Here is a 12,260-nt window from a genome sequence, read left to right as displayed (position 1 = left end):
AGGCAAAACCTCCATCCCCTCCTCCCTTCTTCCTTACCCTGCTCCTCCCCTTGGCCTAGAGCCTCAACTCCTGCAGTCTAAGTCTGTTGGCCAGCAGAGGCCTGTGATGTGGAGAAAAATCAATTTGGCCAGCTTCTAGATGGTTCTTCTCAGAGGATGCAGCAGAAGTCTGACCTAAGGACAGCAAGGACAAGAAATCTCCAGGCTTTTTTTTTCCCTCAGGGAAGGGGGAGAAACAGAAGTAAGGCCTGAGAAAGGGGCTGCAGTGTTAGGCCTCTATCCAGTAATAACTGGGACAGGAAACACACTTACATAGGTACTTAAACCTGCCTAAAACTCAAATGCAGATGTCTGCCCTAGAAGTCCACTCTTAAAGTCCTTCTGGCCTTACCTACCCCATCATCACTCCTCCTTCACTGCTTTCTGACTCCCTTTCTCTTGAAAAAGTTACTGCAGCCCACTTTCATCCCAGGCCCAACCTGTGAAGCAAAAATGAAAATCTCATCTGCTTTTGAATTCTGATGGCCCAGAATGGGAGTTCGTCTACCTTCAAACGGAGGCCCTGGCATATATGTTGGGGACATAGTAGACTGCACCTCTGGATGTAGAGGAGAAAGGAATAGCCAAACCTTTGCTGGTACTCCTCTCTGAAAAAATGGGACCTGGACAGCCACCTCTATAGTGGCATAGGCAGCTGCCCTTAAAGAGTGAGTGGGTTGGGAATCTGTGAGAGGGGTGTGTGGAGAGGGAATGACAAGTATGCTCCCAATTTGGAGGGAGGATTGTGACAGCAGTGGAGGATTCCCTGGAGTATAACGGGGGTGGAAGTGCTGGTGATTTTCTTCCCCAGATTACAAGCCCACCGCGGACCCCTTTTTCCTCCCAGAGGGGTGGGGTCTTTAAGGGGGGACCGACAGGTCAGGGATACGGGTGATGGGGGGTGGGGTGCATTGAGTGCCTTGGATAAGGAAGGGGTGAAGGCAAGGTTATCTTCCAGAGTTAGATGTAGGGAGAAGAGGCAAGAAGGGAGGAAGGTGCCTCCATTCAATCCTGGATGACGAATGGCTTGCCCCCTCCACCCCGCGAGGGAAGCCCCGCCCCACTCCTCGGTCGCCGCCCCGCCCAGGCCCGCAGCGCGGCGCTGCAGCGCTAGGGGCGGAGAGGCAGAGCACCGGGAGAGCATCAGACGCCTAGGTCTCCCGCATCCCTTTGCAGCAGAAGAGAGGAAGCTCGCCCCGGCCCTGCTCCCCAGCCTTCATCAGGGTGCCCACAGAGACCGAGCACTTGTCCTCCGCCTTGGCCTCCCTTGAGCTCCCGCCTTCGGAGCACGCACCACTTCTGCTGTCCAAGAAGTGCCCCAGCCCTACGCCGGCGACCACCATGACGGAGACCAACAACGAATGCAGCATCAAGGTGCTCTGCCGATTTCGGCCCCTGAACCAGGCCGAGGTTCTGCGGGGAGACAAGTTCATCCCCATTTTCCAAGGGGACGACAGCGTCATTATTGGGGTGAGTGCCGCTCCAGAAGGGGATTTCGGAGAGGGGGCAGGGGTTGAATCCTACCCTTCACAGAGCCTTATCCCCTGCCTGTCACTCTGCACCCCCTCCCCGCCTTTCAACCTCCATCCTTTTCACCGCATCCCGTTCTCTCCCCTGCACCAGGATGGCTGGGTGTGGTCTGGCCAGGCCCGCAGCCAAGTCTCCGCAGAGTGGGAGAGGGCTACTTCCCCGAGATCAGGTCGCGCAACTCCCCTTTGCTGCCCTCTGCAGCGTCCCCACCCCTTACAGCTAGTCCCGTGTTTTTCTGATGTTTTCCCTCTCCCCTAGAGAAAGCACATCTTCCCTTTGTTATTGGCTCACATCTCTACCCCCTCCTCCCAGGAAGGGAGGGGTAAGACTAGTGGCTGGGCTAGATCTGAGGTGGACAGTGCAGGGTCTCTGTGGAGATACAAGAGAAAACCGGCTCTGGAACCAAGCCCTCCATCTCTCCCTGATGTGGTTGCAGCCTGGACTTTGAGGGAAGGCACGGGTCTGATGAAGGGTTTTCTGAGAAAGAAATACATTGATGCCACACCTAGTTTGGGGGGGGGGGCTTCTGGGATCCTAAGGAAATGTCCGTCTTTCCCCTCCCAAGTGTAGTAGGAAGAGGATTTCAAACCCACCCAACTCCCCCTAACAAAAAAAAATAATAATAATCAGACTCTGAGATCCTAACAAGTACTTGCTTATTCATCCTTTCTCTTGATGATCCAATAAAAGTAGCAAACCACCTCTACCTCACAGTGACAGCCCCTGCCCATGGAGCAGATCTTTTGAAGGAGAACTAATGTTTACTAATATGTGCTTGTTACTCTACATATGTAATCCTCAAAACAACACTCTGAAGTAGGTATTGATATTAATATCCATTTTACAGATGAGGAAATTGAGGCCCAAAGAAGTTGGACGACTTTCTCAAGGTCACACTGTGAATTCATGGATGTGAACCTAAGTCTGTGAATCCAAAGCTCATGTCTTTTCCTCTGTGTCACATTGCCTCCACAGATTTCTGTCCTTTATCTTCAATGGCCCAAAGGGAATTCCTAGGGAACGCCTCACCCACCCTTCCTTTCCTAGGTTGGTCGGGGTTGTCAAGCTAAGGAGTGAAAGGGCTGGAGTGGATGGAGTCTATAGGGCTTGAGGGGTGCTGGGCCAGGAAACTAGCCAGTTTGAGAAGGGAGGAGCACACAGGAGGACAGTCTTCAAGGTCAGGAGCACTTCTTCAGTATCTTTGATAAACCGTGCATGGCACAAGTCATGCTTGTTAAAGGAATGAAGGAAAGAAGGGGAGGGAGCCCCAGCCTTCTGAATCAGCGAGAATGGGACTTTGGGTAAACATACTTTAGGAAGAGACCTGCTTACATGTCCAGGAGCCTCAGCCTGTCACCACACTGAGCTCCCTTTTCCACACTGTGAACTCAAATGGGTGTTGGCACCGTGTGTGTGCTCATGAATGTGTGTTTACCACATTGAGAGGGCCCTGTCTTTCTGCCTCGAGCACCTTAGGACTTGCGGTCTGGTCAGTGGATCATCCCTTGGGGTCTCCTGTCTGAATACTCTGGACAGCAGGCATTAGCTGTGAGAGTTGGGGCTTGAGGTCCCTCTGAGATATAAAGGTTGAGAAACAGGAGGGAGGTGGCTATTGGGGAGGAAACCCACAAAAGGTTTCTACCTTTAAGCCTAGTTTCCTTTGCTATAGGTTTTTCAGGTAAGTCTAAACCATCTCCTCTAGGCTCTCTGGGCTGTAGACCTGGGGTGGTGAGCACGAGGCATGGGGCAATGTTGGGAGGAGTTGTGGTATGGACCTGCCCAATTTGTGCAGCTGAACAGGAGAGACACAGTGCAAGGTGAGAAAGGAAGAGAGATGAGGAGAGGCCCAGGGTCCCCTGCCAGTTCAGATTCTGAGTTCCATAGCTGGCCCTTACTTGTCTGCTTTGCTGATATTTGTGGGGCTATACCTTTGTCTTGCTCTGTATCTCCCCTTGCCCTAGCCTTTCCTGTCAATCTCTCACTCCAAGATACATGATTATGGGGGGCCATTTTGTCTCAGGCAGCATCCTTGAAGCCTGTCTTCTGAGCCTTACTATATGCATTTGTCATTCAGGAGGATGAGGGCTATAAGGATAAGTGATTTTTGAGGAGACCCCTGAGGGGCCCAACAAAGGAAGGAAGATCCTACCCCCTTCCCCTTTTCTTCCTTTGCAGCTCAGTATGTGGGGAAACTCTCTGAGGCATTAATGAAGGAAACTGCTTCAAGATGTGAGGGAAGGTGAGGGAAGAGTGAAGGTGGGAGAGAGTGATCTCTCTGCAGCCAGACCCTGCTCCTTTCTCTAACGGCTCTCTTCTGTGCCTCTGCAGCACTGTGGCTATCTCTGGGCTTCAGACTCCCTAATTTCCATGGGCCTTTTCTGCTTGGCAAAGGGTAGGAGAATAAGCTGAAGGAACAGATCTGGGAGCCTTATCCTTCCCTCACTCCCCTGACTTGTCCCAGGAATCTGGGGGGTGGGGCTTAGCCAAAGTAATGTCTCTAGTCTTAGTAGAAGGGTCCTAGACAGGTCACTGACTGTGTGTTCTGTGTATTGTTTGGCTCTTTGTGTTACTCAGAATCCAGCATAACTTTTTCACCAGACCCATTTAAGCGTCTCTCTTAAATGTAGGAAGGGTGACAGTAAAGACACACACACATTTCTTTCTCTCTCTCTTCTCTGTCTTTCCTTCCCCCCTTCTGCCTGTTACTCTCTGTGTCCCTCATTCCCTCCTTCATCCAAGTAGCCACTAAATTTTACCTCCTTCGGGTCTCCCAGTGGTTAAGTGGGTTCTTAAGGAGGCAAAACCCCGGAACCATCAAGTTAGGTTGGGACCTGTAGGATTATTGGAACAGAGTCAGCATTGTTTGGGGTGGCTGAGGATTCCTATGATATCTGAAGATAGGAACCAAGCAATTCTCCCCTTAGCTTTGGGGGAGTCTCATAAAGGAAAATGGAGAGGGGAGTAATGTTCACTGTGGCCAGTGTCTCTTCAGCATTACCATGGCAACAATCCCCAGGGGTGTCACCATGGAAATCAGGTCTGGTGATGGGAAGTTCATCTTGTACGAAGCACTTTACTGAGGGTTGAAAGGTTGGTCGTCTTTGGACCCTAACTGTAGACTGTCCTATTAGCTTTAGTCAGTACACAAAATAGAAAGCTACAGAAAGGTGCTGGGAGACACAAAAGGACGAGGAGACAAGCAGGAGGCTGGGAGTAGGGTTAAAAGACAGCAGAGAGTCCTGGGCTTCGAGAATGCAGAGAGGCTTTCTGGAGAAGGCTGTGAGGAGCTATTAGACTGCAGTCAGTGGGAGAGAGAGTGGGTCTCAGGGACACTCCTCCACAGAGGAGGGTCTCCTTGAGTGTTTCCAGTTCCCCAAGTCTTCCTCTCTGACATTGTACCAGCTCATGGGACTTTGGATTACTGAGGTAGAGATGGTAAGGGAGGCGCCTCAGAGAGGATGGGTGGGAGAACTGCAAACTTCTAAAAATGAGGCTGTGATTGGAAAAAGGGAAGGACAAAGAGCTTTATTTCTGCCCAGAAACATTAGGAGAAATCTCCAAGTTGTCAGGGAGGCCTATGAGGGGGAGGGTAAGGAAAAGCCATGATAAGGATCTGACACAGTGTTGGCTTCAAGTCGCTTTGGCAGTGTGAGTCTAGAATCAGCTTGCTTGGGTTTACAACTGAGCTCTGCCATGTCTCAGCTGTGTGATTGTGGAGAAGCTGCCTTGCTTCTCTGAACTTCAGTATCTGAATCTATAAAGTAAGATAATAAACATATCTACCTCTTAGGATTGCTGTGAGCATTAAATGAGATAATGCATATAAATGGCTTAGCACAGAGACAGGTACATAGTAAACTCAAAATAAGAGTAAGATGTTATTAGTATTTTATATATGCCATCTTCCCATAAATTAGCCTTTGACACAATTAGGAAGTGGTTACCATTTTCCCCTTCTACTGGTTGTTTCATCCAAACATCCAGTTCTGTAGTATCTCCTTGCTCTCTTCCTCCATCAATATCTGTTAAACGAATATTCATGATGACCATCCTATGAGCCAAAGATTGCATTTAATGGAATTTAGAAGGAAACTCTGTGCTCAAGAATCTCTTGAACTACATGGTGGTCCAGGCTTTGGAGTGGTCAGGGCAGACATTTGGGAGGGAGCATTAGAAATGGCTTTTGTGACATCCGGTAAAGATGGTGGCGTAGGCAGACATGGCTCACTTCTTCACATAACAACATTAAATTACAACTAAAATATAGAACAACCATCACTAAGAACTGTCAGAATTTAAGTTGAATGGAAATCTGACAACTACGGAATTAAAGAAACCAACCACATCCATCCAGACTGGTAGGAGGGGCACAGATTTGGAACGAGCTGGTCCCACACCCACATGTGGTAGTTTAAAATTTGGGAGGGATATCTCAGGGCAAGGAGTCCCAGCCCCACACCAGGCCCCCCCAGCCCAGGGTTCCAGTGCCAGGAAATCCCCACAACTCTGGCTGAAAAAGCCAGCAGGAATTGAGTTGGTGGAAGAAACTTCTGGAGCCCTAAGCAGTTCCTCTTAAAGAACCCAAACATGGACTCACCTACTCAGACTAACTCCCTCTGAGCCCTAGTACTGGGGTAACAGCTTGAAAGGCACCAGTGGCATATAGAGAGGAACCAAAGACATCAAGACAAGCAGAGGCCAGTGTACCTTTTCTAAACCCTTACCCCACACAGCCGGCAAGCTGGTGCCATATCTGAGACCACCAACCTACTAACACTGTTTGATCTGCCTTGGAGATCCCCAAAGACCCTGTCCTACCCAATTTACAGGCCCACCCAAGCTACTTTTTCATTTGAATGGCTGGTCTTGGCTCATGCTTCACAATTTCCCAAATCCTAACAAACAAGCAGCTGCTGGCTTCAGTGAGCCTCAGGCATGGCACTAGCAGCAACCAGCCTAGAGTTACAGTTTGGCTTTGCCTGGGAATCTCCAAGCCCAGCACAAGTAGCAGCCATTTCAGATATGTCTGGCAGGGTGGCCCCAGGAAAATACAGGTGGGGGCTGACCTTGGCCTGTAGCACCCAGGAAACCCCAGGGCCAGCGTACCCAGTGGACAGCTACAGACCACATCAGAGCACCACCACCCTGCCTCTGCACAGCTGATTCTCCATGGAGGGTGGAGGTTGGTGGTCAGTGGTCACAGCCAGTCCTTGCAGCTGACTGACCTGGGTAAATCCCCCTCATTGATCTGCCAACAACAACCAAGGCCCAACTATAAGAGGTGCGTGTACTCAGCCCACACAAAGTGCACACCTCAAATACCCAGCTTGGGTGATAGGGGAGTCTGTGCCACTGGACCCCACAGGACACCTACTACATTAGTACACATTACCAAGACATGAAGTCAAGCAGCTCTGTATAATGCATAGGAACAAACAGAGGGAAACTGCCAAAATGAAGAGACAAAGAAACATGGTCTATATGAAAGAACAGATCAAAACTCCAGAGGAAGAGTTAAACAAAATGGAGGTAGAACAATCTGCCAGGTGCACAGTTCAAAACACTGGTTATAAGGATGCTTGAGGAAATTAGTGAGGACCTCAACAGCATGAAAAAGATCCAGTCAGAAACAAAGGACACACTAACTGAAATGAAGGACAATTTACAGGGAAACAACAGTAGGATGGATGAAGCTGAGAATCAAATCAATGACTTGGAACATAAGGAAGCAAAAAAAAAGCAACCAATCAGAACAACAAGAAGAAAAAAGAATTTTAAAAAATGAGGATAGCATAAACAGCCTCTGGGACAACTTCAAGAGGTTCAACATTCTCTAATAAGGGTGCCAGCAGAAGAAGAGAAAGAGCAAGAAATTGGAAATCTATCTGAAATTAATAGTGAAAGAAAATTTCCCTAATTTGGTGAAGGAAATAGACATGCAAGTTTAGGAAGCACAGAGAGTCCCAAACAAGATAGATGCAAAGAGGCCCACTCCAAGACACATCATAACTAAAATGCCAAAGGTTAAAGATAAAGAGAGATCTTAAAAACAGCAAAAGAAAAGAAGTTAGTTACCTACAGGGCAGTTCCCATAAGACTCTCAGCTGATTTCTCAAAAGAAACTTTGCTGGCTAGAAAGGATTGGCAAGAAATATTCAAAGTCATGAAAAGTAGGGACCTACAGCCAAGATTGCTCTACCCAGCAAAGCTATCATTTAGAATAGAAGGGCAGATAGATAAAGAGCTTCCCAAACAGGAAAAAGCTAAAGGAGTTCATCGTCACCAAATCATTATTATATGAAATGTTAAAGGGACTTATTGAAGAAAAAGAGGAAAATCAAAACTATGAACAATAAAATGGCAAAAAATACATATCTATCAACAATTGAATCTAAAAAACAAATTAAGCAAACAAGAACAGAGATAGAATCATGAATGTGGAGACCATTTTGATGGTTTCCAGATGGAAGAGAGCTACGGGAGAATTGGTGGAGAGTTGAGGGGATTAAGAAGTACAAATAGGCCCTGGCTGGTGTGGCTCAGTGGATTGAGCACTGGCCTGTGAACCAAAAGGTCAGCAGTTCGATTCCCAGTCAGGGCACATGCCTGGGTTGCAGGCCAGGTCCCCAACAAGGGACATAAGAGGCAACTGCACATTGGTGTTTCTCTCCCTTTTTTTCTCCCTCCCTCCCCCTCTCTAAAATAAATAAATAAAATCTTAAAAAAAAAAGAAGTACAAATAGGCAGTCACAGAATAGCCATGGGATGTAAAGTACAGTATAGGAAAGGGAGTAGCCAAAGAACTTACATGCATGACCAATGGACATGAACAATGGTGTGGGGATTGCCTGAGTGAGTAGGGGGGTACTGGGTGGAGGGGGGCAAAAGGGGAATAATTGGGACAACTGCAATAGCATAATCAATAAAATACAATTTTTAAAAAATTGTAAAAGAAATGGCTTTTGCCAACTCTACCTATCCTCCCTCAAATTCTGACGGGAAACCCCCCACAACATACTACAGTCTGACCAAAGTAATCAGATGTCAATTTCTTTGTAAGAGATGTAAATAATGGTGATGTGAGGAGTCGAAAGACAGAAAAGTTGAAAACCACTGGTCTAGTTATTCTCATAAAAAGGTCTGATGAAATGAGTTTATGCTGTGTATAATCAATAAAAATGAAAAGAAAGTTACACTTTAACAAAAACAAAAATCTTAAGATAAAGAAGTGAAGAGCTAGACTTGGAACTTAGGGGCCCAACTAAGAGTAGGGAAGTGGAAACAGGCTTTCCCAGAGCCCTGAAATTATAACCTGTGGCTTTCCCTGATCATGCAATTACGAAGTGCACCCATTTCTACTTGTATATCTTTTATCCTCACTGTACTGAGCACGCCACCTTTGCTCCCTCTCGGATCTCTTCCTTCTTCCTCTTCTATGCTAACGAGAAGGGGTTCCTCAGGCAATAAATGCCTTCAGCACTTGGAGAGCGCCTTCCATTTTAATGTGGAATCCTTTCACTTGGGAGTGTTAGGGACAGAGAATATGAGACCGAGTGTGTACGTGTGTGTGTGTGTGTGTGTGTGTGTGTGTGTGTGTGTGTGTGTGTTGGTGCCTTTGTTCCCAGAAGGGAAGAAGGGGATGGCGCAGGGAGGGACGGTGTCGGGGGAGCCGCCAAGGTTGGCTTGAGAGTTATAGTCAATACCCTTTGTCAATGTGCCTGGCTTCAAGAAGCATGTGTAGACCTCACTGGTGAGGAGGTGAGAGTCTGGGTCTGAGACCCACGTGGTGGTTTGCTTCCATTTCTTGGCCAGAGGATAGAAGAAACAATGAGTTACATTACAGTTCAGGAGTCAAGGTTCAGTTAGAAAGAAAAGAAAAGAAAGATATTACCACTGAGGAGCAGAAGCATCAATGCCACTTTAAATCTGTTTATTGTAACACAATGATTTTATTCTATGTAATAAGGATTTTATTCTTTCTAATGAAATGTTATGACAAACTGTACAGGTATAAAGGATGGGACATTCACCAAAGTCCTATGAATAACCCATAAATCCACTCAAACCTTTAGAGAAAGGTAGATTTTTCTTTAATAAGATTAAACATAATCTGATTACCACACTAATATATTTTAATTGTTGACAACATTAAAAACAAAAGCACAAGGAAGAAACTAAACATCAGTCAAAAGCCCCTTCCCCAAACACGGTTAACAATTGAGTATATTTGTTTCAGTGAGTTTTTTGCCTACCTACATATATTAATTTTAGTAAGTATCATAAACTATTATTTTATAATCTGTTTTTTAGTAACAAGATATGACTATTTAACTACAAAATATTTTACATAATTTTATTTTTGGAATGTTTAATTTTTTAATGTCTTACATGCACATGTCACAAATTCAAATGATATAAAATAGTATACAATGAAAAGGAAGCCTCCTTCCTACCCCTCTCTCCTAGCCACTGGTTTTTGTGGATCTTTCTAAAAGCATACTATATATTTATGGGCAAATACATATACAACAAATACATATACTTTTTTAAACTCAAAGGGTTGCATACTATACATACTGTTCTGTACCTTGCTTTTCCCCCCTTAACCATGAGTCTCCTAGTTCCTATTATACCAGCACATAAAGAGCTATCTCACGCTTTCAGACAACCTTTTCACAGCTGTGTAATTTGTTGTAGAGCTATGCCATTGATGAACTTGGTTATCCTAATGGGTTGTCCTAATCATTTACTATTACAAACAGTTAAATGAACTTGTATATATAATTTTTTGCATATGTGCAGTATTTCCTTTTTTAAATTTATTTTTAATTTATTGATTTTTAGAGAGAGATAGAAACATCGATTTGTTGTTCCACTTAATGTATTCATTGGTTGATTCTTTTTTAAGATTTTATTTACTTTTAGAGAAAAGGAAAGGGAATGAGAAAGAGAGAGAGAGAAATATCAATGTTTGAGAGGTACATGGATTGGTTGCCTCTTGCACCTGTGACCTGGCCTGTAACCTAGGCATGTGCCCTGCCCGGGAATCAAACTGGTGACCTTTTGGTTCACAGGCCAGTGCTCAGTCCACTGAGCCACATCAGCCAAGGCTCATTACTTGATTCTTTATGTGTCCTGACCACGGATTGAACCCACAACCTTGATGTATTGGGATGATGTTCTAACCAACTGAGCTGCCCAGCCAGGGTCTGTACAGTATTTCTGTAGGATAAATTTTTGGAAGTGGAGGTTATAACCTATATGCATTTTAAAAATTTGAAAGCTAGCCCTGGCCTGGTGGCTCAGTTGGTTGGAGTACCATCCCATACACCAGAAAGGGTGCAGGTCCCATTCCCTGTCAGGACACATACTTAGGTTGTAGGTTCGATCCGCAGTTGAGGCATGTACAGGAGGCAACCAATCAATATCTCTCTCTTTCCCTCTCTCTTCCTTCCTCTAAATCAATAAACATATTCTCTGGTGAGGATTAAAATAAATTTTTAACAGCTAGTTCCAAATTGCCTTTTATAGAGTTGACCCAATTTATATATGCCCTCACCAATGCAGTACATTATCAAACTATTTTATTTTGACCGCTTTGATAGGTTCAAATTGTATTTCATAGCCTCAATGTGCATTTCTCTTACTAACAATGAGCTTGTGCATCCATTCATATTTTAAGAGCCATTACAACATTATTTTATTATTTTATATTTCATGATAGCACTTACTGAGGTTTCTATACAGTGAGGACACTTACCTTATGCAAACAGCTGGATGATTTTTATAACATATTTTGACATTCATGTAACCATTACCCAGATTGAGATCTAAAACATTTCTGTCACACCTGAGAAGTTCCCTTGTGCCTCCTTCCTGTCAATACCACTCCCAGGCAGCCACTATGTCGACTTCTATCACTATAGATAAGTTTCGTCCATTCTTGAATTCCATGTAAAGGGAATATACAGTATGTGCTCATTGTGTTTGAGTTTTTTCACTCAATGCATTTTTTAGATTTATTGATGTTCTAGTATGACATCATTTTACATAGTGGCAAGGAATAAAATATATGTACATGCCACTTTTTAATGTAAACTAGTTCCCTAAATGTTACTCTTTGAGGTGTTTTAAATTTCTGGTGGCTGCAGTCATTGTGATAGTAAACATTCTTGCAGCTAAATATTTGCTACAAATATATCTGGGTCAATGGATACATACAATTCAAGACTTTGATTATGTATTTTTGATTTGCACCCATAAAACTTGTGTGGGTGTACTGTCCTACCAGAAAAGAATGAGGGTGCTCATTTCAAGGAAATTATACGTCCTTGAACCCTGTAGTCCTTATCTACACTGTGTATAACAATGAAGTTTTTGTTTTGATAGGTGAATAATAATGTTACCATTATATTTTCCTTTTTTTGGAAATGTTGGACATCTTTACGTTTAATGAACATTTGTATTTTCTTCTGTTGTTAGTAGCTAGTTCTTGTTCATTTTTTATGTTTAATTTTGTGTTTTTCTTACTAATTAATGAGAGTTTTTTAATACAGTAAGAATATTAATGTCTTGTCCTGGCTGGGTGGCTCAGTTGGTTGAAGCATAGTCCCATATACCAGAAGTCTGCAGATTCGATCCCCAGTCAGGGGGCATGTAGGTGGCCACCAATCGATGTTTCCCATGTCAAT

The 12,260-nt window shown here is 44.7% G+C and overlaps 1 protein-coding gene across 3 annotated transcripts in view; it reads left to right on the top strand.

The window, feature by feature from the left end:
* Window positions 1-1,140: 1,140 nt before the first annotated feature.
* KIF5A (kinesin family member 5A) overlaps window positions 1,141-12,260 on the top strand; it is a 31,737-nt gene continuing 20,617 nt past the window's right edge. For 2 of the 3 annotated variants that reach the window (XM_045829449.1, XM_045829447.1), the window contains exon 1: window positions 1,141-1,509. In XM_045829449.1, coding sequence (XP_045685405.1) covers window positions 1,381-1,509 — 129 coding nt within the window. In that variant the 5' untranslated portion in view covers window positions 1,141-1,380. The remainder of the gene's footprint in view (window positions 1,510-12,260) is intronic. The other variant, XM_045829450.1, reaches the window with a different exon arrangement.

Source organism: Phyllostomus hastatus, unplaced genomic scaffold (assembly GCF_019186645.2).
Source record: "Phyllostomus hastatus isolate PE091 unplaced genomic scaffold, TTU_PhHast_1.1 phas_scaffold_93, whole genome shotgun sequence".
Lineage (NCBI taxonomy): Eukaryota > Metazoa > Chordata > Mammalia > Chiroptera > Phyllostomidae > Phyllostomus > Phyllostomus hastatus.
Note: the sequence above shows the minus strand (reverse complement) of the source record. Positions and strands in the feature narration are given on the sequence as shown.